The sequence below is a fragment of the Chroicocephalus ridibundus genome, unplaced genomic scaffold, assembly GCF_963924245.1.
Source record: "Chroicocephalus ridibundus unplaced genomic scaffold, bChrRid1.1 SCAFFOLD_37, whole genome shotgun sequence".
NCBI classification, from domain to species: domain Eukaryota; kingdom Metazoa; phylum Chordata; class Aves; order Charadriiformes; family Laridae; genus Chroicocephalus; species Chroicocephalus ridibundus.
This window is the reverse complement of record NW_026961439.1, coordinates 1,350,433-1,378,077: the sequence shown is the minus strand read 5'-3', so window position 1 is coordinate 1,378,077 and position 27,645 is coordinate 1,350,433. Positions and strand designations below refer to the sequence as shown.

The 27,645-nt window shown below is 43.0% G+C and overlaps 1 protein-coding gene across 1 annotated transcript in view; it reads right to left on the bottom strand.

The window, feature by feature from the left end:
* TEAD4 (TEA domain transcription factor 4) overlaps positions 1–27,645 on the bottom strand; it is a 59,870-nt gene that overhangs the window by 7,399 nt on the left and 24,826 nt on the right. Inside the window, exons 3-9 of the mRNA XM_063321933.1 lie at positions 18,704–18,768; positions 17,741–17,803; positions 13,863–13,997; positions 12,967–13,010; positions 10,727–10,782; positions 9,805–9,935; positions 8,685–8,858 (exon numbers count right to left, since the gene is read on the bottom strand). Of these exons, the coding sequence (XP_063178003.1) occupies positions 8,685–8,858; positions 9,805–9,935; positions 10,727–10,782; positions 12,967–13,010; positions 13,863–13,973 (516 nt within the window). The 5' untranslated portion in view covers positions 13,974–13,997; positions 17,741–17,803; positions 18,704–18,768. The remainder of the gene's footprint in view (positions 1–8,684; positions 8,859–9,804; positions 9,936–10,726; positions 10,783–12,966; positions 13,011–13,862; positions 13,998–17,740; positions 17,804–18,703; positions 18,769–27,645) is intronic.

The window sequence follows — 27,645 nt, the reverse complement described above, 5'->3', positions numbered from 1 at the left end:
TCTCCCCTTTTAAGTAGAATCCCTCCCTCTGAAATAGTGACAGATCTTCAACCCTTGTGAATATGCTTGGCCCTACATGCGTAATACATTCATACCAGTTTACACCAGCTGTGCACTCATCTCTTTATGTTTTCCTCATTTGTCATCTCCTGCATACAAAAGTATCCTCTGATTTATCAGGAGATAGTCATACAAAGCTGGCAATTATTTTATTCCCATGTTTGCTTCTCCTCAGAAGAAAGCTTCACAAAACATTTTATCCAGATGAATATGTTCCTGGCGTCTCCTAACTTTTCCCTTTTTGCCCCCATAGTTTTCTGTCTCCTCATTGAGCTGAAAACAGATTTGGGCACATGTGTTAAAATATATCAATAAAGCAATTTGGGTTAAAAACTTTTTTAAAAATCCTTTTACATCACTCACATTTGCACCACTGAGGTAGTGATAACTTTTGCACAAGACTTGGAAATGACAGCTGGAGGAAGACTGGAAGCTTTGACATTGTCGTGACCACCTAAGCAACTGTAATGCAGTGTTACGCTCCGATGGTTTGCCTGCACTGGAGTAGTGTATGTGAGCAAATCCAGGCCAGCTTTAGCCTGGTAGCACAGGTATTAATAGCAACAAGGAACAGACATTACAGACTTAATCATAATTCAAGTTGCAAAGAGAATTATTATGGTCATGCCGAAGTCCTTGCTATCAAATTTTCTCCACTATAGTTCTGCAGCTACTTTGTTTGCACTACAATTGTACATGTATTAGAGAGCAGCAATGCTACTGTATTCTGGTTTAGGTTTTTATTGAGTTACTGTAATACTCATTTACATGTCAATGCAACTAACTGTATTGTTTATCTGACCCATACTCCAGCTGTCTGAATAAAGATTAATTCCTTCCCTTCTCCAAAGAGGAACTAGACTAGGAGTCCTTCACAATATTTTTCAGCTATTCATTTCCCTTGGGGATGATAAACACAATGTATGGACCCAATTCTGCTTTCCCAAAGAAATTGTCCACTCGGTCAACAGAACAAAAGGTCAAGGCTACAGAAGCTTGGTCAGACCACTGCTACATAAACATAGCAAAGGCCCTCACTGCAGCACCAGACAAACATTTTCAGTGTCTCACTAGTAAAGTTAAGGTTACATTCCCCTAAACTCTTAATGGCAAATTAAAAAGTTAGTGCAGTCAGTATGAGGCAAAGCAGAAAGGTGCTAGTTCCACTTCATAAGAAAAGCTGCACTAGCCCTAAGAAGCTACTCTAGGTGCCCCCACAATTTAGCGAGTCTCCCTTCAAAAGACCAGACCGTATAATTTCACAGGTAGTTAACATCTAATTAATCAACATTAAACTATTTGCCAGTATGCAAAATTATGGTAATACTGTTTGAATTAAGCAGTCATTGCCATTCACTAACATGAACAATGAGGTTCCTCAAAGCCCCGTTGCAGTGATGGGCTCACGTTGGAACTCCTCGACATTTACACTGCACCTTTTATTCTAAAGCATGTCCCGTTTTTATGGTCTAGGACTGCCAGACCTGTCTTAGGGTGGTCAGTCAACAAGAGCTGTGCACCCGTCTCCTTCTGTCACCTCTGAAAATCTCAGACCATAAATGTACATATGTGGAATTTCAGCAACTCCAGGGAATGACAGCAGCAGCTAGCTGAGGGCTCCAGTTCACGTTTGCAGGAGAATGGAGCTGTGGCTCTTCAGATACTGCTGGCCTTACAGTTACAGCTTATTTACTTAACAGCTGCTGGTTCCCACCCTCTCGTGGAAGTTACTGGTACGTGGAAGTACCAGAGATCATTTAGCATACACATATCTGTTCTTGAGTTATCTGCAACCTGGTTTATTCATGTAAACTGAACATGGCAATGACGTACACGAATACGAGACCAAAGAACTGCTCAGGAGTGGAACTCCAATCTGTAGCTTTGCCTGCTATGGAGATGTTCACCTCCTGAAGGGACACAAGGCAGAAAATTGAGGAAAAACACTGTAACCTGCCATAGCCAAATTAACTTCTAAATGTCATCTGGACACTGAGGTAAATCACTAATGTGTGCAGTTAAACTTCCCAGGATTGCACCAGGGCAAAGTCGTACTGCACATCATGAGGTCTCGAATGGCCAAAAGAGCTATTGCTTTTAACTTAACGTCTGAAAATGCTACGGCCTCCATGACTACATTCCTATGAGCTCCTCTCAACACCTAGGCTGTCAGGACTAGAAACCACATTGCTCCTTTGGGGAAAGGACTCTTCCTTTCTCTTGACTTTCGGAGTTTCTTTTTCTAAAGAAAACCTTGTGTCAAAGCACACACCCAATCCTGAGCTGAGTGCCCACAGTGAGCAGAAAAAGATCTCCAGCACATTCCATCCTACAAAGATACAAGGGAATAACAGCGACTATGACTTAAAGGAAATTCATCTTCCCAGCACTTCATCTAGTAGGAAGGCTAATCTTCACTTTATAGTCTGGGAATGCATGGACTTGTTGAATACGTAACTGAATGTGATTCAGACTAGAACCTAGGTGCCTCAGCTCCTCACTGGCACTAGTATGTCCAACAACAAGTAAGATAACTCTTGGATACATTCCTTACCCCAGCCTAGGCAGCCAAAGGAGAATAGTCAGGATTTAGGAAAGTCCATAGCCAATGGACTGAGTTGCCTTGCCTCCCAGGGTCCTACTACCCACTGATAGCAACAGGATGGCACTGCTGCAGGGGCAGCAGCAGCAGTCAGCTGGTGAAGTGGTGTCCACCACTCAAACAGCTGTTCTCTGTCTCTTCAAGGGCAAAGGTAGAAGATCAAAGAGACGAGGCATCTTACAAGCTAAATCTGAGTCATGAACCACCAACTGGACCACACTACTTTATCTGACAAAGTTATGGTTCTTTCTTGCTTTCTGTCCAAGAAGTTCTAGATGGAAAAAGCTGTGCACACTCTAGCATAACAGCAATCTGATGCGTCTGGGATGCATTCGACTCACTATGCAAGCTCAGCACGGATGATGTACTTGGCCATAGCTTGCCTGATGACTTCGAAACATGCTGAAACTACAATCACTGAGGTATCTGTGATCTAGCACATCTCAGAGGTCCGCACATTGCATGCAAGAGAGCTGATCTACATATTTTGGGGGAAACACCTGAGTTTTCCTCCTTTCCAGAGAAGTAAACAGAATATTTAGATACCTACAAGACAAGATTTCTAGAGGGAAAAGATGAGATTTGTTCAGGGAAGGGCATAGTAACCCTCAACAAGCTAGTATTAATTTTTTTATTTTTTTTCTTAAATCATACTGGTGGTCTGAGTCTCTTAGCAGCTCTGCTGAAAAAACAGCTCTGATGAGCTTGAGTGTATCACTCAACTTCCGCAACCGCAAGAAAGAAACACAGAAAAATTGGCATTGTGCACTGTCCTAGCCATATGCTAAGCCAAGATTTTTGTCTGATCTTTGGTGGGAGTAAGTTTCACAACTGATTAGCAAGAAAGGACTCATTCCCACTAGGATGAGGCTATGAATCAAAATTTTTCTGAAACTCTTCACAGAGGGGAATATGACCTTTGAGAATCGGTCTTCAGCTTATCTGAGGCTTTGAAAAGCAATGAATGCACCAGAGTCCAAATGGCATTAAATACCATGAGAAACCATAGCTTGCTGATATCTTGTACACAGGTCCCACATGGTCAATGGAAAGGCATATGCTATACAATTCTTCAAAACAGTCCAAAACTTGTGCCTCTGCAGCTTCAGCCTCCAAGAAAAGAGGAAAGGGGAGAGTTTCTGAGCTAGCCAAAGATAGCAGAAGGCCTTGCCAATGGTACCGGTAGCTGCAAGTTAGGTAGCCCCCCAGGATTGTGTTATTTTGACACCCAGCAGACAGACTCCCTCCGCGATTCAGTTTTTCAATCTGCTTTTTGCTGCCAACAATCTCTATACTGTTGAACACTGTGAGGAATAACTTTGGTAAAAGAAGGGCTGTTGACCGAGTCTCCTTACATAAGGTACCAATAGGAGGTGCTGCTGGTGACTGCAGGTGAAATTAATGGGCTGCCAGATCCATTCTTAGAAAAAATGTGCAAAGATCAAGATCAACATGAGCCAGCAATGTGCACTCTCAGCCCAGAAAGCCAACTGCATCCTGGGCTGCATCAGAAGTGTGGCCAGCAGGTCAAGGGAGGTGATTCTGCCCCTCTGTTCTGCCCTGGTGAGACCCCACCTGGAGTACTGGATCCAGCTCTGGAGCCCCCAACATAAGAAGGACACGGACCTGTTGGAGCCAGTCCAGAGGAGGGCCACGAAGATGATGAGAGGGCTGGAGCACCTCTGCTATGAGGACACACTAAGAGAGTTGGGGTTGTTCAGCTGGAGAAGAGAAGGCTCCAGGGAGACATTATAGCAGCCTTCCAGCACCTAAAGGGGGCCTACAGGAAGGATGGGGAGGGACCCTCTATCAGGGAGTGTAACGATATGATGAGGGGTATCAGTTTTAAACTGAAAGAGGGGTGATTTAGATTAGATATCAGGAAGAAATTCTTTACTCTGAGTGTGGTGAGACACTGGAACAGGTTGCCCATGGAAGCTGTGGATGCCCCATCCCTGGAAGTGTTCAAGGCCAGGCTGGATGGGGCTTTGAGCAACCTGGTCTAGTGGGAGGTGTCCCTGCCCATGGCAGATGGTTGGAACTAGATGATCTTTAAGGTCCCTTCCAACTCTAACCATTCTATGATTCCATGATTCTATAAAAATCTCTGTTGCTAGCTACTGTCTTGTTTGCTACCTCAGAAGTGCCAAGGACAGAATGGACATGGAGACCAAATTACCATCTCCTTGCTCTCCAGGCGGTTTCTGCCAGGTCAGGATTGAAGGCATACTGTGGGCAGGGCAGGGTGCCAAGGGGAGTTTGCGCTGTGGCTGTTTTGACTGGATTTGCTTGGTACAGAAGAGAAGCCAGGTGCAGGAGAGCAGTCTCCAGCGCAACCCTTCAGCTCCTTCCACAAAAGTATAATTCGTTCAATGGAAAGAAAACACCCAGTGATGTGATTGGTTCAGCTTGCCTATCACAAAGGAGAAGAAATTACTACACATATTCATCATTCGCAGGAAAGGTCTCCCAAGTAATTCCCCCAAGCCACCCCTCTGCAGATGGCTGTTCTGGATAAAGTACTGCCTGTCCTGAATTTCTCGTTTGTCATTTTCCTTCTGTCTTCCACCCAGAACCTCACAACTTCTGAAAGCTTTAAGATGCAAGTGCACCACTCTGCTAATGTGCAAAGCCCTGAAAATGCCTCTTCCCCAAACTATTAATATCGATGCGTATAGGAGTTCATGGGGAGAACCAAGTAACAGGTGGTAGAGATAATATTACGCTGGAAAAGAGCAGAGCTGCCACTGCCCATGTGTTGGGAGGCTAATGTCTCACATTCATTGTCGTGTGCTAGAATGCACTTGGGGCACAGAGAAATGTCACACAGATGTCATACACAACCTGCCAATCCAAATCCAAGAGTTACTTCATTGTACCGAACTCTCAATGCCAAAATCAAGAAAGAATTGCAAACACCACTCATGTTTCAAATTAATCAACTTTTAACTCTTGGCTGTTGTATAAATTGTTCGAAGCACCATTGAACAAACATGAACATCTCTTTCTCAGTCACACTAGATCCTAAGTGCTATCAGTGATGTCAAGAAATCCCAACCCTGGTGTTTAGAGTTAGGCTTCTGGTGCACAACAGATCATCTGGTATATTGAATACTTAGTGTAGTAGCAGCAGGTTCCTGCCTCAGGTTCTTCAAGCCTAAAACTACATACATACAAAAGTCTTTGTCACCTGCAACCACCACTTCAATGCAGAACCTTTGAAAAATCAATCCTATTTTCATGTCTCCAAACACCTCTTCAAGTATGTAACTCTACTTACCAAGTTCAAGGTTACCAGTAATTCGCTGTTGGATAATACTTTTATCCTAAAATGATGCTATAAATTCAACAGTGTGGTAATTGCTTTATCCAACACATCTTTGGACATCAACAGTATATTTGTATAGCTGTCCAGAGCAATCAGGCAGCAAAATGAAAAAGCACCCTAGCATATACCGTTAAAGAAGTATAAAAATGCAGAGGGATATAAAAATCTCAGCTGAAATCTAGGTTTCTTCTGGTTATCTATTTTTTTAAATCACTTTGCCTTATCTGTGAAAAGTGTTTGTTGGTTGGGGCGGTTGCACTATACGCATCTACTGCAATACACCAAACTCAGGAAGTCCCATGACACGAGTAGCACGGTGCATTACAGGCATGGTTCACATGCTATGTTTAAGCGTAAGCCTGCACTGCCACAATATTTCAGGCATGTTGAATACAAAGTTTCAAAAAGGTTTGCAGTTTTCCGCAAAAAAAAGTTCTTTTGAACTGCTTTAGTTATATTGCCTTAGAGATCCTGGCTGAAATCTTGCAATAGGATTAATGTAAGTACTCCTGTGAAACACACCGCAAATCATAAAAGTGCCCCCAATCTTTTTTTCATCCAGAATATGCCATCAGGAATGGTGTTTTCGTCCCCCTACTACTGCCTACACTGAGAAACAAAAACAAGATTGCACGATTTACTTCTTAAAAGCCTTAGAAGCTTCCATTCAGTCAATGACTTGACTTGTAAAATTAGCATAATTGTAAGTGACAGCCCATAGTGTTTCTACCAATAAAACTGATGTTAACTCCAGATGGGATTCAGCAATGCAAGGGTACCGAAAAAAGAATTGGAAAGTCAAAATATTACACCAAGCCCAGAAATATCCCTGTCATTATAAGTGTACAGATGCAGAGCCGCAGGACATCACACATATGTTGGAGTAAAGGTATTTCAAACCCTATGTAATATTTCTTCATGCAAGACTACTTTCAGTGAGTTGCTGACCTCTGAACACGACACCTCACGTGAGCCCAGAAGGTGTCCAACTTAATGACATCCCACCATATAAATCCTTTAAAAGCCTAACTTAGGTTGGTCTGACATGATGCATAGGCCACATTTATCCTTCTGATATTAAAAAACAAACACAATGCCAAATCCAACCCCACAAGAACAAAAACACACTAACAGTTTTGATAAATAAAATCACAGGTCACAATTTTGTTACGATGTCTCTCTTCTTAAGTCAAGGAATACAAAGCATTTTATTCTCCCCACATAACATCTCCCTCTAAGCTCTTCCTTTTTGGTTCCTGAAACTTCCAAAGCACTTCAGAGTGATACCACACAGGAGCCAGTGCTCTTCACCTCCACATGAAGACTTTCCTGGAATCCCTGCCCCACAGCATGCAGCTCTCCCAGCTCCTACTTTTCCAAGGACCATTTGTTAGAAGCTATCCCCTCTTACTCTTTTGTCACATCAGACTTCTGTTTCCTTTTCCAGACAGTTCTTAGTAGGGCAATTGCTACCCGGATTCTGTCAAAGGATATTCTTCTCAGCAAGGTGCTGCTGTATCTCCCAAGTATTTCTCTTCTACCAGAACAGGGCTGGTCTTTTTGTTTCAACAACCTTTCCAAGCAGGCTTTGTTGTACTCTGACAGAGGCTAACACCATGAGGCGCCCAGCTCAGTAGCAGGGTAGTAAAATTATGTGTCTCCAAGAATCACCAGTAACTAAGGCTCTAAGCACCAGACACTTAGACAGCAGAGTCCCACCCAACATTCTCCAATTCACTTCTAGAGAGGCCAGGCTTGGGACAGCAGGGAAGTTGCATCTCGAGGCACTTCCTTCTCCTGAAAGCACCAGTTAAGAGGTTTTGTAGTGCCAGTTTGTATGAAGAGTATGAGATACGAAAGCTCATTTCTCATTATCTCACTCCTGACTTGGGGTTGAATTATAAGTGGTAAACTCAAGGTGAAAGGCTCCAAATCCCATTACACTTTCCCTCAGCCATCTAGCATGCAACTGCCCCAAGCTGCTATTATTTTTGATCTCGTAATACCTATGATAATATCGATCACTGAAACTATTTTGTGTGTACCCTGAAGCAAAATGGCACAGTTTTTGCAAATTTCAGCTAACGCACAAAATTCCAAATTGAGTGAGTAGGCTTTTGCCAGGCTGATTTCTGCCAACTTACCAGAAGTCATTTCAGTAATATATTATCAACATAATCCAATTTCATTATATGTCTCCCTTATTTTTGTCTGTCCTTGTGCCTTGTGTAAATATGCACCTGTAAATTACTAGTACTTGGATAACGATAACACAAAATGCAGCTAACGAGATAGGAGGAGATGTAAAAATGCTGCCTCTGATTGAGAAGTCACTCAACACTGAGAGAAGTGAACACGTAAGATTATGCAGAGAATAATTTCCACTGAATTCTTCTCTTGTACATAAATAAAAATTTTAAAGGGCCCAAGTTACCATTAGCAAATAGAATCTCCAGGCACTACTCAAGAACGACTCTATGGATGACATTGTGAAAGGTACATCTTGGTCCAGGCCAGAATGAGGGCCTTGTGCAGTCAAGGAAGGATCTCCAGTGAAAACCGTGGCTCTATTAAGTTGCCTGCACAGAGAAAATGTGTTGGGAGGCGGCAGTCTTATAAAAGCTTGTGAGTCCACCGCTTTTAAAGTCAGAACTTCATAGCAAATGGGTACCCTACAAAGGGTCCTTCCCTTACCCAGAATTTGACAAGGAAGAAGGCATTGGCTGGCCCCCTTTCAAAAAGCTCCTTCAGGCCCCCTTTTTTCTCAGGGAACTTGTCATAGATCTGCCGGATATCCACTGCCTCAAGGTAGGGGTCATTGTAGCTGGGGCTTGACTGCCCAATGTGCACAAACAGGTGTTTGTTATACTGCAAGAAGAGGAAAAACATGGTATTAGGAAATTGTTCAGTATATACTGAACATTCATGGTTCTTCACAAAAGACTGCTGGAAGTCACTGAAGACTTGATAGCACTTTCTAAAACAGTACCTCTGCTAATACCAGCTCATGCTGATATTTCTTTTCTGTCAATACATCCATGCTTTTTGCTTCTTCTGAAACATTATTGCTGTGGTTTTTTTCCTATCTTCACTTCTAAACCATTGCCTCAGGCTGCTGCTATATAGTCTGAAATAACCTGAGATACAGCGTTACCTGTCACAGGTCACTCAGTCAGACATCAATGATCCTGTCCTGTGAAGACCTACCTGAAATCCCACAGCAAGGTACGAGCCAAATCTTTTCTGAACTTTCCTATCTCAGACAGAGGAAATGTAACTGGCTCATCACCAATGTACGTCTCAAGATGCAGTATCACAAGGTTTAGTGAGACGGGCAAATCTTACTACTTTCATTTTATAGTTGGCACCATGGAAAAACACTGATGCAAATTCATCCCAATTGTCCCCAAATTTAAGTTCCCAGCACACCAGAGAAATATGTGGCTTCATGTGACCTTACCGTCACCTAAATCTGGGTCTATCCTCCAAGGCTGAATGGGACAGCTAGAACAGCCCAGCAGGGGCTGTGCCACTGTCTTCTGACCTCAGTGCCTCGAGGTCTGGTATGTGAACATCCATGACCCTGGAAAGGGAGGCCAGAAGCACATGGCACAGAGCTGGCTATATCACTATAGGTAATTCTACCCTCTAAGAGAAGGATATCTTGTGTTTCCCAAAGAAGGCTTTCTATTCTCATTAGAGCAATGAAGCAAGTATTTCCATAAACCTAGAGTAGCATGACATATCCATGATGAACAGGAGCCACCAGAAGACCAAAAATTAATGAGGGGTGGAAGTCAAGTGTGTATCTTACTGTGTCTTGGTCTTGTTGTTGTTCCAAGAATGCAGAGAATTCTAACATCCAAAGTTTGGAGCTAGCAACCCTTCGTCCTTGCCAAGCTGGTGCTGATGGGGAAGGCGAGAGGCCAGTAGGAGACTCAAACCCTAAGCACATAGGATTTACATAACACAATTTAGAAAGAGAAAAGTTCACAATAGCTTTCCAATAGAACACCTGTTGTCAAAGCTGACTAATTACATTTTCTTATGACTTCAGTCATCATGCAAAAATATCATTCACAAGGTCCTCACTATACCTGTGCTTTAAATGGCTTGCTAGTTACCTTTTGCTAAGACAGCACTGTAAGGGTTGGTAATAATGTAAAAGACAATCTACCTGGTTTTGACACCAGAGAAAACATGTTCAGCAACTTTAAGAGACCTAGATTGAGCCCTAAATGAACAGTGAAATAAACTGCTTTAGTATCAGAATGAAGCATCACCATTAAAATGACCATTAACCTCTCAAAATGCGGAAACCGAGAAGGAAAAGACATTTGTTATTCTACTTAATGAAAAATTGGAAAGGCAATCATGTTATGACGAAAAACAGTGTTCTAGTACATGCAGCATGGTGGAAGAACAGTAGAGATACACAAACTTTTATTTTCTGCTGAAAATAAACAGAACAGAACAGAAACCCCAAAACAACCAGTCTTATAACAAGAAGTTTTGGATTTTTTTAAATAAAACAAAATTAAAAAGCTTCAGCTCTCTCAGTGAAAGGATGGAAACTGGTGATAAGGGAAAATAATAAAAAATTAATTTTGAGCTCACTGAAATATTTCAATAGGTAAAAATATTTTTTAAAAATAATTTTTAAGCTTTTTAAAGTGTTGGCTATTTTTGAAGTCGGAATATAATTTCAAAGCAAGGAACTACATTTCCTTACCTACCTGGTAATGGTAGAGGAGGTTGTACAGCATAAGGTTGTTGAGAAAAAGGTTTCACGCTACAGAAATACACAAAGAGAAACGGTTAACAAAAAACAAAACAAACAAACAAAAAGACTCTTGACCAACTGATCGAGTATTTTCCCCAAGTAAGAAAGTGGCAGAAGTGGCTTTGGGAAATTATCTTTCTGTGTGGGCAAGAGAGGGTCGTGGAGGAAGACTCAAAAAAGAGTAAGGGGCCAGGACTGGACTGAATAAGATCTCCTTGCAGGTGTTCAGCAGGCTCTCCCTGCAGACTTGTTATTCAGAGATCCTCATCAGCCTGTGGATACCTGGTGGCCATTCATTTATCCTTTCCTTTCAAACACAGAGAGATCTAAATTCATGCAAGTGGATACAGGTCTGGGCTGTATGCCTCTGAGGCTTTTAGGCCAAGATTCAGAGATGTTCCACACCCACAACGGAGTCTAGCTCAGCTCCTTTTTAACACCACTGTAAGGAAAAACAGGATCTGGAGACGTCATCTGACATAAGGGATAGCAGATACTTAAAGCTTCTAAAAGAACCTCTCACATTGATGTTTCCACATTCGCTTTCAAGCTAAAGGCATAAAATCTACTTTTTATTTCTTATAGGATGGCTTCTATTCTTTTACTAGCCGTTTCCCCCCACAAGATATTTTAATAGTATCTGTTCCCTGATCTGTGCCACAAGCATTATCAATAGCACCACGAGACAGCAGGAACACGTCTCTTGGGTGAAGAAAGTGCTCCCACCTGCTTGTCCTTAAATTGGCTTAAATTGCTACTGTTAGGTAATGTGATAAAAAGTATATCTCCATAGCAACAAAGTAGCGCAGAGGAACAATGGCCCTGCGCTGGCCCCTCCCAGGGCTGAGACAGGAGAGCCATCAGCCCTACTGCCCAGGTGTGAAACCAGCCCAGTGATCCAGCCAGGAGGCTTACAAACCAGCCACCTTACAAACTGAGGGGGTTACTGCCTAGGTGGTACAGGACACGTTATGAAATGCAAGGGAAGAGCATTTGGGGGTTGCACAGAATTTGTTACAGGGATGTTTAGGGACAGTATGGTGATAAAAGGTGCCGGTCACATGTAAGAAGGTCAGGACAGTTGTCTGTCCATGCCCTGCACCTTGTCAGTCCAGTCTGTCCGATCTTCTTACTAAATTCTATTTCCAATTGTTTTCCTGCATGAGGGCCTCTGGGTTCTGTGTGTATGTTTGTTTCTAGAGCGTCAGCAGCGAGTGAGGGTGTGATCAGTCGCGACTATTACGCCAGACTAGCCAGCAAGTAGATGGTTTGGGAGCCAGCTGTGTGTGTCTCCAGGGGCAAGGATGCTTTCAGAAGGACCAGGAGGCTCAGGCTTAACAACAGAGAGACTGCGGAGTCTGGAAGTGGACTGAAAGATGAATATGCGTGTGCCTTTATCTCTGTGGGAGGTAACCAGGGAAAGTGAAGATCCAGCTACTGGGTCTATCTAAGTCCAGTTACCGGAGAGATTCACTCTGTGTGTGTGTGTTTGTGCATATGCACATATGTTTGTGTGCGTGCGAGTGAGGTGCCTGCACCGGCAACTAGAGTGGGGCTGTGGCCTTGGGGGCTCACCTGCCTGGGTGCCGGCACACAGGGAGACAAGGGATCCCCGGGCAGCTACTGGATGGACCCACAGTGCGCGCGTATTATTTCCCACTAACACACCTTCACCCTCATCAGCCAGAAAGGGGTACAGGATGAAGCCGTTGGTGCTGTTTGTGTTTGTGTAAGTGCCAAGCATTGTCTGTCTGTGTCGTCCTGTGTGGCCAGACGCGTGTTTACGTGTGTATGTGTAATGTATGTGCATATTTGTGTGCGTGCCTACCAGGAATACATGCTCACCCTTGCTACTGGTTGGGCTTGGGAGCATGGAGCTGCAGCAGTCTCAGCTCTATCAGGCTGCTAAACTCAACAGTTCCCTAAAATAACCTATATTAGGCTGTTTGAGTCATGTGACATTAAAGGGGTGTAATCCATGTTGAAGGTACCACATGAAGGGTTTTATCTATTTCAGATGTTCTCATGACTCTCAGTTTGTCTTCGATCCATGGTCAGGGAATCTGTCTGAGAGCAAAGACTGCATTATCTTAGCATTTTATAAATCTTGTAATAGCTCGCGGTGTTCTTCAGGCACCGCAGAGGAAGCAGCAGAAGCACCTGCTTTGGATGCTTACGTGAAGGAATACTCACTCTTGGGAAGATCCAGCTTGGCCTGGCAAAGCTCCTTGCCAAAACTGCAAGAGAACAATATACAGGCAAAAGTCACCACTCTTAGGACAGAGATGAAAAGCAAGACTTGCTCCTTTCTGAGGAAAGAAACCACAACCTCACAGACTTTTAAAGACGTGACTGAGCTATATCTCTTCTTTCTACCTTCCTGCTTTCGTCCTCGTGGAGATGCTGACTGGTCTTTGCCTTCTTTCTACACAGTACTACTAGTGACACGCAAGCAACTGACTCAACAGTGGTTTTTAATGTTAAATACTATGTGTGCACCTTGTGCCTCCATCTCCAAAGCTTTAATAATGCTCACTCTCTTAGAGGGACTATTTTCCTCAGGAGAGCTCCACAGGAGTATTTTGGCAAATGAAAGCTCACTAGGCCCAACTCAAAGGTTAGGGGATGCTGACAGGCCTCCTCTACTAGGATTTTACATAAGGGCCATCGATTTGTGATCAAAGCACTCAGGATGAGCTTGGGAATGACAAGCTTGAGAAAGGGTCAGGATGGCCCAAATGGTTTTGATCCAACAAGATCCTGGACTAAGAAAGTGAAACAGGCACCTAATAATATTTCAGGCAGCTGAAAACCCAAAGGATCTGGTTTTTCTCTCTTCTTCTTTCTCTCTTCTCTCTCTCACTTATATCATTTTAAAAAAAGCATATAGTGAAATTCTGTGGTTTTACATCCGCGTGAGCACAAAATCAGACCCAAACTGTTGAAGCCATATGACATACTTGCTCTACAAAGACAATGCCTTTTGGCCCATTCTTCTGATGTTCTCAGGGATTTCCTGAGCAGGCCCCAACCCTTTCAAATACTCAAGTGTCTTCAGCCCAACTCCTCCAAGACACTGAATGACTCACCCCAGAAACAGCAGGGTAGGCTGGTCGTGGGAGACCAGGCAAGGCCATTTTACTATGGAAGGCAGTTGCAGAGATAATCTGGGCAGATGACATTGTAGCCATACTCTGCATGGCTTTATCTTTAGCTGCCTGATCCTGTGGGCAAGAGTAGAAACAGAAAAACCGGAATTATTATCATGATAAACAAATTGCCTGGGTCTAATGCTGCATAACCAGGATTCTCATCAGCTTCTTTGTAGGGAACAAGCATCTCTGAAAACCTGGGTGGCAAACTTGCCAATAACTGTCCCAAGAACTCTTCAAAGCATGTAAGTCTTTCACCCATTACTATAGCTTCAGATGCAATTAATCATCCTTTCTGAAATACTGGGATGACTGTTTTAGAGACTGCTAAGCATTTATCCTTTCTGTCTGAAGGCTTTCAGCTGCACAGCTGAAATGTTTTGTAAGGGAAAGTACAACCCTAATTGACTCTTGTATTTTAATCGTTGTTAAGAATATTCAATGGGAAAGGCTCTTGCTTATCAAAAAACCCTCTAAAAACAAGGTCATAAAAGGAGTTTGTCATCATCACTGCAAAAAGACTACCTCAATTTGAGACTGCATTAGTCTCAGGTAGAGTGGATCTTTTTATTCCTATCCCAGGGGAAAGAGGAAATCTTAATAAAGCTCCCAGGGCACATATGCAAGGACATTCCCTTTTGTAGTTTAACAGAGCTGTGGAATTGCACACCTTTTTACAGGCAACGACTAGGAGGTCTGATGCATATTTAAAACAAATAGCATTCTTCATTTCTTCTTCCGAGGAATGAACAGATATACAGAAGCACTTCCCCACATGCTGCCTTTCTTCCTACGTTCACTCCAATTAATCTTCATCCTTCAAACACTCCACCTTTATCTGTTACATTATAATTATAGTAGCAATGCCACATATGAATTCATGGCTTGGAGAAACTGCTGAAAGAGGTAAGCTTTCGCAGTCTTCCTCAGGAATTCTCACTTCCCAATTGCATTCACTGACCTGCAGTAAGTTCTCACCCTTGGGTCTCCCCTCACTTGAACTCCTCCACTTTCTCTAAGGTTTTTTAAAGTTCAAAGTCCAGGGATTCTGATGTGTCTAACACAGAAACATTTGGAGGAGGCGTCATAACAAAAGCTCAAGAATAAATGATAACGTCCGAGTGGAATGATCAGTAGGAATGGGCAAAACTTGCATATCTTCTTTTTTACAGTATCTGAGACTCCCGTTAGTACAAGTCAAGTGAATGGAAGGGAAACATTTTAATTGCTGAGAAAATTCCTAAGATTCTCCAAAGCTATGGGAAAGTTTTTCAGAATCCAGTTTAAATTATGCTTTAGGGAATACCTTAAGGATTACCTACAACGTTTGTTAAGGGTAAGGATTCTTTTCTGTTTTTTCATGACACAGATAAGCACCATTTCCCGGTTGCCATTGCAGAAAAGGATTTTTTTCCTCCCCTTACTTTCTCACTTGAAAAATCGTATTTGTCTACCTGAGTTTATACATGAGTTTATTGGGAAAAAGCATTTACTTGTGGAAGTGTTAAAGTAAAAAAAACCCAAACAAACAAACAAAAAACACCAATTAAGAAGGGAAAAGATTTTATCCATTAACACCTGTTGTGCTCTTCTGTTTTGTTTACATGCCTGAGACTGCTGGAAAAAGCATGTTTTTGTAAAAGACATCTCCTTTCACTTTCAGCTAACAGTTCTGTATTCATTTGTATCGTATTTCCAGCAAAAAGAAATAAATGAGAAAATGAAGCAACAAAAACTTTTACGAAACATTTGCAGTGTTTGTACTTTCTTTTATTATTTTCAAAACGCATAATAATAATACCACCACAACTTCCCTCTTTTTCCTTAGCACAGGTGATATTTGTTAGCCACCCAGGGCATGGAAAACTATTGACTTCTGGGAACAGATTTTTCTCCAGGCTTTACCCTAATTTCCAGCTCTATCTGTTATAGGCACAGTGCACACTTAGAGAAGACGCCCCAATTTGTGTGGAGACAACAGTATTATAGTAATTGCTCTGAAAAGTCAGTGTGCCGCTGCTCTGATTTCTAGGATTTACATATGAAAACGTATACTTGCTATGGAAGATTAACAGTGACGGAAGAACGCACAGCTATCAGCAGGAACTTGGAAGAAGGGCAGCAGCTTTTGTGATTTCATTTCCTTGCTCTATGAAAATGACTAGCGAAAGCAAAGAAGTAAATGAGTTGAATCAGTGCTACAGACTTGCCTCTGCAGGCAGAAAGGAACAGTCTGGTTCTGGGGAATGGTTCACTGCAGGCAGCTGGGCAGAGCTCACAGCATGGCCTGGGTGGTGTAAAAGGAGAACAACCAATGGCTCCATGGAGCTCCCCGAGACACCTTCATTCCCTGAGAACAAAAATGGCCAGCTCCTGTGTGCTAAGTGGAAGCAGGCTCGGCTGACCGGCTTTTCAATCATGCCAAATCCCAGAGCTGTGACACACAAGGAACGGAATCAAGGTTACAGATATAAGCAGCAGTAAATCTTTTAACACCCCGGGCAGTTGTTGTTTCCTACTCGCTCTAACTTGCCTCTCAAGCAGGCTTCCACCTGAATTGACCGCTTAACAGCACCACAGGTTTCGAGCTTAGGCAGCCCTACCTAGAAGCACCAAATTAGAGAGTTGTAATTTGTAGCTCCTTTACTTTATCAGAGCAGCTGGAAACACAACAGGCTAATGACAGATACAACACCGTTTTCCAAAAATGGACCTGAGGATGGGATGTGGGGGGTGCAGTCATGACTTAGAGGTAATCACTGCTTGCAACAGGGATGCACGCACTTCAGCACTGGTCAAGACTGAGTGCCAACGGTTCACTTGCAGACAGTCCACTTCTCCCGGTGCTCAGCGAGGAGTTGCCCAGACAGCCAAGAGGAAGCACTAACAGCCAGCCACTCAATAGTCAGGGCTGGACTGGGCTGTCAAGATCCTCATCATCACCTGAAGCATGGAAGATGAGGGAAGCAAACACACTTCCCTCCAGATCACTTACTGCCATACCAAATCAGGAAGGTCAGCATGGACCTTCCTTCTCTGGCTGTCTTGTTGACATGTAACAAGGACCAGACCTCATATCCTGCTCGGCAAGCCCTTTCTGGATGGCTCACATTCTAACAGGGGACACCCTCTTGTGCAATTGTCACCCACAAACTTAACCTTCTTGACATTTCTGGCAATTCAGTCTGAGCATAAAACCCATCTCCCTGCTTCAAATCTGAGTGGAAGTAAATGTCAAGAGGTATCAGTTCATTAGTGTGATCTCAGAGCTCTTCCTACAGAAAGGAAAACACAGATTTGCTCAAGCAAGTAGTCAACTATTTTCATTCTCGTCAACCCTCTTCAAATTAGGTCTGAATTAATCAAGGGTCAAAGTCTATTCACCGTTTTACCTGAGAAAATGCCAGCTGGCTTTATTGCTTCCTCTCAGTGGTTATGCCAACTCAGAACACTTTCTCACAGACAATTCCATATCATTACCACTAGTAGAGGTGGAACTAGCACTGCAGTAACTATAAGGCCACCCTTTCCCAAGGCCAGCGTGACACCAGGGACTGATTACTTGTCAGTATTTGTAAGCATAAACCACTCCTTCTCAGGAAGAAGCTGAGACGTCACAGCTGAGAACGTGAGTCACAGAGCTACAACAATACAAGTGTTTGCACAACACTTCCTGGGAAGTACCTTTTCCTCCCTGTCTTACTACAGTTCAGAGGCTAATCTCACCCTTTTTTAAAGCTATTCAAAGAGGGAACGGATGAGGGAATGGCTGACTCAGGGGGCTTGTGTGATATGCTAAAGGATACCCATCATACCTTGAGCTTGGCTTGGATCTCTCTAGCTTTCCGCCTTGCCAGGACCTGGATGTGACTAGATACCTGCATTGAAAGACAAAATCAATCTTCATTCCAGAGGAGTACTTGGTAGCTACTTGCAGAAGTAAACATACTTTAGGCACCGTGTGCAAGAGGGAGTTATTCAGAGTTGAGGGGAGGGCAGGCTGAGGTAGCAATGACGTAACATAACATAAACGTAAGTGTCATGAAATGAGGTGGGGGACCAGCAAAGATGGGCCATTAAGGCCTTTTCCAATTCAAATGGCTTTATCAAGCCAGACACTTCCTCTAAAACTAAAGAGCCCATCCTTAAATCTAGGGATTAAGAGTTTCTGATCTCTTTGCTCCTCATCTTGGCCTCCTCTTGGGAGAAGGAAAACCCATGTTCCATATCTCTGGTTGCTATATAATGATCCTCAGAACTTCCCCATATTTAATGTGGGCCAAAACGTATCATAGAATGATTTAGGTTGGAAGGAACTTCTGGATGTCATCCACCAACTCCCTACCCAAAGCAGGTCTAGGTTGCTCAGTGCTTTGTCCCGCATAGCCTGGACTGTCATTCCCAAATTACAAAGAATTTCATCCTGTGTGACAGGTATTTTCAAATTCATGGTTGCTGTGCATCTGTCTGGCCTGAACAAAGAATCTTCATATAGAGGACCACTGACGTTCACTGAAACATTCATCAGTAGACCAAACAAATAAAATCTCACACTCTTTAACAGTAGAAAAATTTGTGTGTCATGATGTAGCAGGGAAACATGAGCATTACAGGCCTACTGTAAAATGCCTGAGCTGCCTTTTCCCACCATTAACCAACTCAGCACAACAACCTCTTTCCAGCAAAGGCAGAAACAGCAAGGCATTTGTTCTCGTAAGCCCTCATCATGTCTAGTGGTTCAGAGAAGCAAATGTTTACAGGGAAAACTTTATACGTACCTGTTTCCTTGTGCGTGTTTTCCCTGTTCTCAGCTTAATATAGCGGGCAATCAGCTCATTTCGTCCTGGAACAGAGAAATAACGCAAATACAAGTTTAGAAAGCTGTGACCCCAGGGAAAAGATGCACAATGTAATTATCTATCTATAGAGATCGGCAGTAGGGTGGTGCTCTGTCACACTATTTTATCTCTTAGAAAGGTACTCGTTAGTTCACATGGTAGAGATCTGAGTTTCAGCCGCAGAACTTTGGGTTGCAAATTCTGTTTCCCAGTTTGCATCTGTATAGCTTAAAATTACCAATAAAAATGAGAATCATATGCTTTGCTTAATAATTGCATCACTGTAGTGTATAGAAGCTGTAAACATGGATCAAGTACAAACAAAGAAGAAAAAGGAAAGCCACTCTCCCTAAAACATTCAGAAAGGCAAGAAGAAAGATCCAAGAAACAACAGGCCAGTCAGCTTCACCTCAGTCCCCGGGAGGTGATGGAGCATGTAATCCTGGAAACCATGAAGGGCGAAAAGGTGACTGCAAGTAGTCCACATGGATTTACAAATAGCAAACCATACTTAACCAGCCTGAGTTTCTACAATGAGGCGACTATCTTGGTGGATGAGTACAGAGCTGTACATACTGTGACTCTAGTAAGGCTTTTGACACCGTCTCCTACAACATCCTCATAGGCAAACTGAGAAAGTATGGGTTAGATAAGCAGACGAGGAGGCTGAACGGACAGGCCCAGAGGACTTTGATTAGCGGTAAAAAGTCCAGGTAGAGGCAAGTCTCTAGTGATGTATTGGGGCGAATACTGTTCAACACCTTCATAAATGACCTGAACATAGTGCACCATCATCAAGTTCACACACGATAAGAAACTGTGAAGAGGCTGATACACCAGATGGCTATGCTGCCATTCAGAAGGACTGCGACTGTAGAAATGGGCCAACAGAAATCTCATGAAGTTCAGCAAAGGAAAATGCAAAGTCCTGCACCCGGGGAAAAATAACATCAAGCACCAGTATATGCAGTGGGCTGACCATCTGGAAAGCAGCTTGGCGGAAAAGGACTTGGGGGGTCCTGGTTGACAACAAGCCCATAATGAGTCAGCAATGCACCCTCGTGACAAAGAAGGCCAACAGCATCCCAGGTTGCATCACAAGCGTTGCTGCCAACAGGTCAAGGGAGGTGATCCTTCATCTCTACTCAGCACTGCTGAGGCAACATCTGGAGTACCGCATCCAGTTCTGGGCTCCTTGTCACAAGAAAGATGTAGACATACTGGAGTAAGTCCAGAAAAAAGTCCACAAAAATGATTAAGGGACTGGAGAATCTTTCATATGAGGAGAGGCTGAGAGAGCTGTGCCTGTTCAGCCTGGAGAAGATTCGGGGGGAGTTTTATGAATACATATAAATACCCTGATGGGAGGCAACGAAGAAGAGGGAGCCAGCCTCCTCTCAATAGTGTCCAGAGAGGATAAGAAACAACAGGCACAAACTATAACACTTGAAACTCCATCTGAAAAAAAGAAATAAAAAAAACACAAAACTTTTTTACTGTAAGGGTGATCAAACACTGGCACAGGCTGGCCAGAAAGGTTGCAGAGTCCCCATCCTCAGAGATACTCAAAACTTGACTGAACACAATCCTGGGCAACCTGCTGTGGCTGACCCTGCTTGAGCAATAGGCCAAACTAGACAATCTGAGGAGATCCCTTACAACTGAAATGAGTCTGTCATTCTGTGACTCCAAATACAAGAAAATAAATAACAATGGGGAAGTACATGGAAATAGTTACACAGAATTTATCAGTGTGACATGAAACAGTGAATTAAAAGTGCTTTCAGGCTCTTGCAGGCATCCCAAAAAAGGAACATTCTTCAGAAGAGTTACAGAGAAGGAGGCTTAGCTTTGCGGAAGGTTTGGGGAGTTCCCAAAAACAGGAAGGTGAGGCACTGGTTGGAAGAGGTGAAGGAATCCTTGTCCAATTATAGAACAAGCATACATTGCAGGCTGAAGACAGTTATGTTTTACCCCTTGATTTTAAGAGATGACGCAGTGAGATTAGACCCCCCCAGGGAGGGGGCCTGCCCCCCTACCCCACCCCCCCTGGCTACCGCCGAGGGAGGGCCCCTCAGAGGGGACAACTTCCGCAGTGAACAGGAGAAGCACGCTTAGACCCTATTCACAGCTAGCGTCACAGTACTGTTTGAGAGTGGACACCAAGACATGAGCCAGACTACGCAGGTTCCATACACTAGCTCCCATGTATCAAATCTAAGCAGACACACACACACGCACACACAGATTTTTATTCTCTTCCTGGAGACGGAGGAATAAAGAACAGAAGCAGAAAAGCAGCCGCTACACATCTGAACTCTAGGCTGATTCAAGGCAGAAAACATGACAGAAAGAGCAGGCTCTGCAAAATAACACATTTGTGGTGACCACACTAGTAGCGATACAGTACCTCAATACAAAGTTGTGAGTGGGAAGCGCAAGGCTGTGGGACATCTTATATGGCTGCAAGTGTTTGAGGAATGAGCAGGAATAAACCGGAAAGCAGCGCCACAGCTTTTGTGAAGTTTACTTATAACAAAATAAGAAAAAAACAGTATTTTCTACGGAAAGTTTATAGGCTGAATGGAGAACTTGTACATTAGGACATCACAGACATCAAATAAGCAAGCAGTGAAAATAGATGCAATATTTATTCCAGTAGTTTAATATTCCATGAAAAACTTGTCATCTGTTTTTATTTTACACTCATTCAACTCAACCCTGAACAAAATGAATGCAAGGAAGGACTCTATGCTAGAGATTGACTACCCAACTCTTTTGGAAAGGGGAAAGCTCCTAATTCCATCTGTTTCTGAAACAGAAGAATGTAAATGCCCATGACTGAATTTAAGCCATGTTCACGAAATGTAACCAAAGCACACATAGGGATGGGAAGGCATTTTACATTTACAAATCTTAATCTTTTCCTAATGGTGCCATTAGAGAAGCTCTCCTTATTCCCCCTGGAGAAATTCACATCTGAAGCTGAAAAAAGAAAACAGCTCCAGCTCCTCTATATACAAATTAGGAACTATTCCTTGTGCCAGAAACCCAACGACCAGCGTGTAACCACTGACCTCTTCAGTTCCCACAGTTTCAGCATTAGCATGGTCACATGCCCAGAAGAGCTTGATGGGAGCAGATGCTGTTACGCTACCTTCCACCTGGCTGCTTTTCCAACCAGTGTAACCATTTTTACAAAGTCCAGACCAATTACTAGCAACACATACCCACACCACCTTTTCCTAGTGCCAAGAATAATATTTATGGCTTTTCAAAGCCTCCATCTGTTGGACATGGATCCAAGTTAAAAGGTAAGAAACAACAGAAGTGATTCTTCTCACACAAGACGCTGGCGTATACGAAATTTCAGAAAGACAGTTTGACACACATCAGAAGTGGAAAACGTGCAGAACAAAACAAGGTGCTCAAACCCCATTATCTATAAAGAAACAAGAAGGAAAATTTATATGTACCAAGATGACCCTTTGAGGAGCAAGGGGAATGGGTTAATGGAAGAGAGGAAAAACTAGCCGTGAGAAGAAACGGATGTGGAGAATTTCAGGCAAACTTTTAAAGGGCGCGCATTGGGCTATACTGACAATTTGAACACATGGAAACTCTCCAGACAATGGCTCAAATATGGGTCATCCTTGCAAAACTAATTTCAATGGATTCTCAACCAGATATAATAAATGTTATGGAGCACATTTAGCTTTGTTGTGTTTCCATGAAAGCCAAGAGTGAGCAGTCTGACAGAGCACTACTCCAGCAGTAGAAGGCTGCAGTGCTAATCTGTGTGAAAGGATGCCATGAACAGCCCCATAATAGTCACAGTCAATGCCAGCCATCTCCAAAATGGATGAAAACAACAATCCATCAAAACTTCAACCAGTCAGAGGAGCACAAGCTACCTTTGCTCAAACATATTTTGGAAAGGGGCAGGAGACACATGAGGAAACACACGAAAGGAACTACAAAAAGGAGACATGTGAGGATGCACAGAAGGAGAAATGCAAGATATATAAAAAGACACATTTGGAGGAAAGGGAGGAGAAAAGAAGACACATGGTAGGGGACGTTGTTGGGGACACAGCTGGAAAAGTACCCTTGGAAAGAGGTGCTCCATGGCAGGAGGAATACGCTTTGAGGTAACTGCAGCCCATGGAGGACCCATGCCAGAGCAGGGACAACCCTGAAAGGACTGCAGCCCGTCGAGAACCCATGTAGATGCAGAGAAGCAGCAAGAAGCACCAGAGGAAAAAAAACAACTAAAAAACAAGGACTGGCAGAAAGAAACCTTTACACAGTGACCCCAACCTCCTGCACCACCCAGCACCTCATCGAAGGAATTAGGAGGGAGGGAGTGTTACAGAGAATAAAACAAGGGAAGCTGAGACTAGGAAGTGGGGAAGAGAGGCAATAAACTGGAGTCAAGCCTGGGAAAGTGGGAGGTGTTTCCCTAAGTGTGTCTTTAACTGTTTGTCTTTGACAACATCAGCAAAAATTGCAAAGCTGTCTCAGGCCATGCACTTCACTGGAGAAGCCTAGAGGGAGGGGAAACTGTTGTACAAATTGCACATATTAGAAGCTGGTATAGAAATTCTCTGCAGAGAGCATTCAAACGCGGATCCTCAGAATTTCCAGTTTTAGAATTCGCTTCCCATTTGCCACTCAGTACCTCTGCTTTCCTCTTCCAGAATTGTGCTCCCACAGAGCTGGGAAAAAACAGAAAGGTGGCAGCTAATAAACATACTGGTAGCAAAAAAACCCCAGACCACTCTACAAAGACATCAGCAGCACAGGGATTACTAAATATAGAACTATGCAAATTGACAAGCCCAGTAAACTCTGCCACAAGAAAGTATTAAATTACCATGAATCAAAACGGCAAGAGAAGCAAGTGCTAAATGTCTTTTGTTTTTCTTATCAAAAGGTAGACATAAGCAGGTATTATGTTGCTGGAAGCCTGCAGGTTTGCAGCCTCTGGAAAGCGCTTTCTTTGTTTCATGACCCTGGCTGCAGGGTCAGCAAAGACTAGCACTCCTCACTTGGCTGAAAACAGGCAGAGCTGTCATAAACCATCAGATGGTTCATTTTTTAGAGCCATGTAAAGTGTCTCTCAGTAATCTGATCATATGTTGTGTTCTTAGAATAACTCCCACTGAGGCCTGACATGGTCACCAGAACCTGCCAACAGTTGTGCCTTCTCTGTCGAAATTGCGCATTGGGTTTCATGAAGCTCTGGCCAACATACCAACTGCAGCGCGGCACCCAAAAGCTCTTTATCCTCCCCATAGCCTTCCCCTTGGAAGCATGGCATGAAAAAAGGAGTAAAGAGATACTCTCTTATGTTCTTTACTTCTCACTCAGATAAATTTCAAAGGGCATAAATTTAGCTCCCGCTCCGTCTTACACTAAATTGCAAAATTTTGCATTTAGTCATCCAGGAAGGTGTTGCTAAGAGAAGTGAATAAAGAGGCTTTTTGATTCTCAATTCTACACCTGTGCTCCTTTAGGTATAACAGGAGAGAAGTGTCTACCTCTAAGGAAGGGTGAAAAAATCAAGGAAATTCCCCACAGCATTTCCCAGTCTTACATCAAAGCTTCGTGTTGGCTTTCTGCTAGTAATGGTATATTACTGCTTGTACAAGAGGCAGATAAAGCACGTCTTTAAGCCTTATAATTCCACACACACCTGTTGCCAAGGAAAGTAGAAGAACCAAAAGCCTCTCTTCTGTGATGAGCAAGAGAAAAGAACTCGATGATTTCTGCAAAATCCTTCCAATGGGAAACTGCATGAAAATATCTGCTTCTTGGTAGTGCTATCTTTTCTGTACCCAAAGCAAACATATGCACCTACCTGTGAAGTGCAGCAAAGGTAAGAGAACTACAGAAGCAGCTACCCAGCTGCATCTAGTGGAAGGTTAATCAAAGCAAGGTCAAGGAAGCCATCTCACTTATCATTTCAATCTCTTTGTGTCATTTAATGTTAGCTCCTGGGACATGGCTGTCTCCTGAACTTGCTAAGCATTTAGTTAACTGTTCATTAGAATCAACATAAACATAATGAACTGTGTGCATCAGACAGCATGACAAATAAATATAGACAAAGGAGGGAATTTAGGGACACCTCAGCTGCCCACCAAATGTCAATGCTTCTCTATGCATACAAAGCAAAACTAACCGCCGAGCAAGTCTTACCAGAATGACACTCGAGGCAAAAGCAGTGCGTGCTATGTTCACGTGTGCATGTACAACATGGGACTAACTGCCACTGGGATCTGCCCCAATCCGTACCTCCCTGCACAGCCTTGCTTTCCATCTCTTATTCCACTGCTCCCTCCTCCCAGCTACACTAAATGCCTTCCTGGGCATCACCTTTTCCAGAAACAAGGCTGCATGCATCAAAAACCACACTTTTGTCTTCCTGATGGCTAATACCATCTTCTCATCAAAATGCACAGATACTCAACTCTTACTGATATAATCCTTAACATTTGTTTTAATGCTATCTTTATTGGACTTTCCCTTCACCACAAACCATCTTTTCTTACCAAAGCCTTGGTGAGAAAATTCTGCTGTCTTCCCCATTTCCCAGCCTAGCTTTTTCAAGGTGAGAGGAAACGCAGTACGCGACCTCTCCTTCTCTGGTCTGGGTTCTCTTCATCTCTTACTATCTTCCTTGACTTTTGGCAATCATTAATGTCACATCTTTCTTGATTACTTATCATGCTTGCTTTCAACCTTAAAATCTCTTTTCAGGAAACTTGTTTATGAAGTTGTAGACTTTAGCCTCTATCTCTCCTATGGGTACTTCTCCCCTTTTTTCTGAGCTTTGTCTTGGTATACAACTTATATAATACAGTGATGACATTCAACACCCAAACTCTTTCAAAGGCTCAGTCCTTTCCTCCCTCTCTGTTTCAGCTCCTACTTTTACTATGAATTCCACTACCAGAGCAGAGGCTGTCCCCAAAGTCAATAAAAATTCTGCAATAACCATCTCCCTATTCATCCCTATCTTTCTACCTCTCCCTGGGAACCTCCATCTTCACTCCCCCACCATCAATGTCTAAACTCTGTTGTTTGCTCTTCACTGGTCTTCAGACTTTGTTGGTACCTATAAACTAAACATACTGAGCAAGTAATGCAGCATGGTGTCTTGTTTTTCCCATTTATCTGGACTGCAAGTGTGGCAAATTCCTGTGGGAAGTAGCCCCAACAGCAGTGGACGATCTCAGGAGCAGCATGTTTATTTTTAGTTAGGAGCAGGAGACAACTCTTTAAATGATATATTAATAACGAAGTTCACTCTGATTGAGCTCCTTCTGAAGCTTTTTTTTTTTTTTCTTAAACAACCTGTATTTTTATTCCTAACTTTTACACTGAACCCAGGGAACTACATTCAGGAGGCAATAAAAGGACTTAATACACCACTGTGACCATCATACTGGGATCACTTCCCATGAAAGAGACCACAGAAAACCATACTGCATTTTACTGCACTGGCCTGTCCTACAAAGACATATCTCCACCCACCAATGCAGAGCTTCAGTGCTTAACAGTCAGGTTCAGGTTCACGTTCCCATAGCACAGTTACACATACCAGAGAATTTTATATTCAGCTGTGAGAAGAAAGTTTCCTCACTCATTTATTCCATGCCTGAATTTGCTCAGTATTAACCTTCCACAAGGAGATTCCCTGAGCTCATGTAGTCCCTACAGTAAGGGGATTTTGAGATGAAGACTCAAAGAAAGCTTTCAGTACTTCTGAAAATTATCAAAACAATCAGGAACCTGACAATACAATACTGAAGTGATTAGCATCACCACTTCATCAGCTCTTCCCTGGCATACCTGTTTTCATTATTTGACTGTGGAAGTGCTGAGCTCCTTCCTCTTTTGAAAGGACAAAGAAGTTGAAGCTCTATTTGCTGGGCAGAATGTGCCAGTCAAGCACCTCACGTGTGGAAATGGCAGTTGGGTGAGCAATCTGTCTCGAGTCTTAAAACTCAGTTGTCTCATTTACTAACTGGTCTAAACACTGAAACCCCATCTTGCGCAAAAAGACCTTTTGCTGGGAAGGTTATTCCTCTCCTTTTCCACTGTATAACCTAAATTCACACCTAGAAACACAAGAAGTGCCATCCCCATTTAGAAACTGCTGTTTCTTGATGGCCAATTTACAACACTTTACGCAAGGTGCATGACTGAGGGATAATAATTACAGACCCTGCAGGTTTTGGGAAGCTTCTTATTAGTTCCAAACAAGGAATGGAGATAAATGAAAAGTCAGTCACCACACGGGTAGTTACAGCAACAAATTCTTCATCAAGAAAACAACCTGAAGAGGCTCCCCTCTCCTCAGCTGGTCATTCCTCCTCCTGCAATATCCCACCAACTCGTGTGTGCAGCTGTACCAATTAAATTACCGGAAGAAGGGGAGGGGAGGCGGCGGATAAGGACTAAGACGCACCAGTCTAAACTAATTCCCAAAAATTCAAAAATAAGCCCCCCCCATTTGGATTTTGTTGTTGGTTTTGTTTTTCCTAATCAGCTTATTTTTAATTGGATTGGTGAGCTAGCGCGTTTTTTGACAATATTAACCACAGCATTGGCACAGCAGAGACAAAACGGAGAAAGAATCAGGGCAGAACTTCTTAAACCTGTTTTTCCACCAGAGAAATTGTATCCCGGAACTGTACACCACCTAACCCTCACAAACATACAGACTGGTAAGAATACAGGCAAGGTTCTTCCTGTGCTTGCATCGTTTGTGTAAAGGCTAGACAGAGTTAAAGTACCTCCTCATTACTGCCCCAAAGACACGTGGAGTTGTTCCTTGTAAAGATGAACTTTTACTAAGGTACAACAATGTA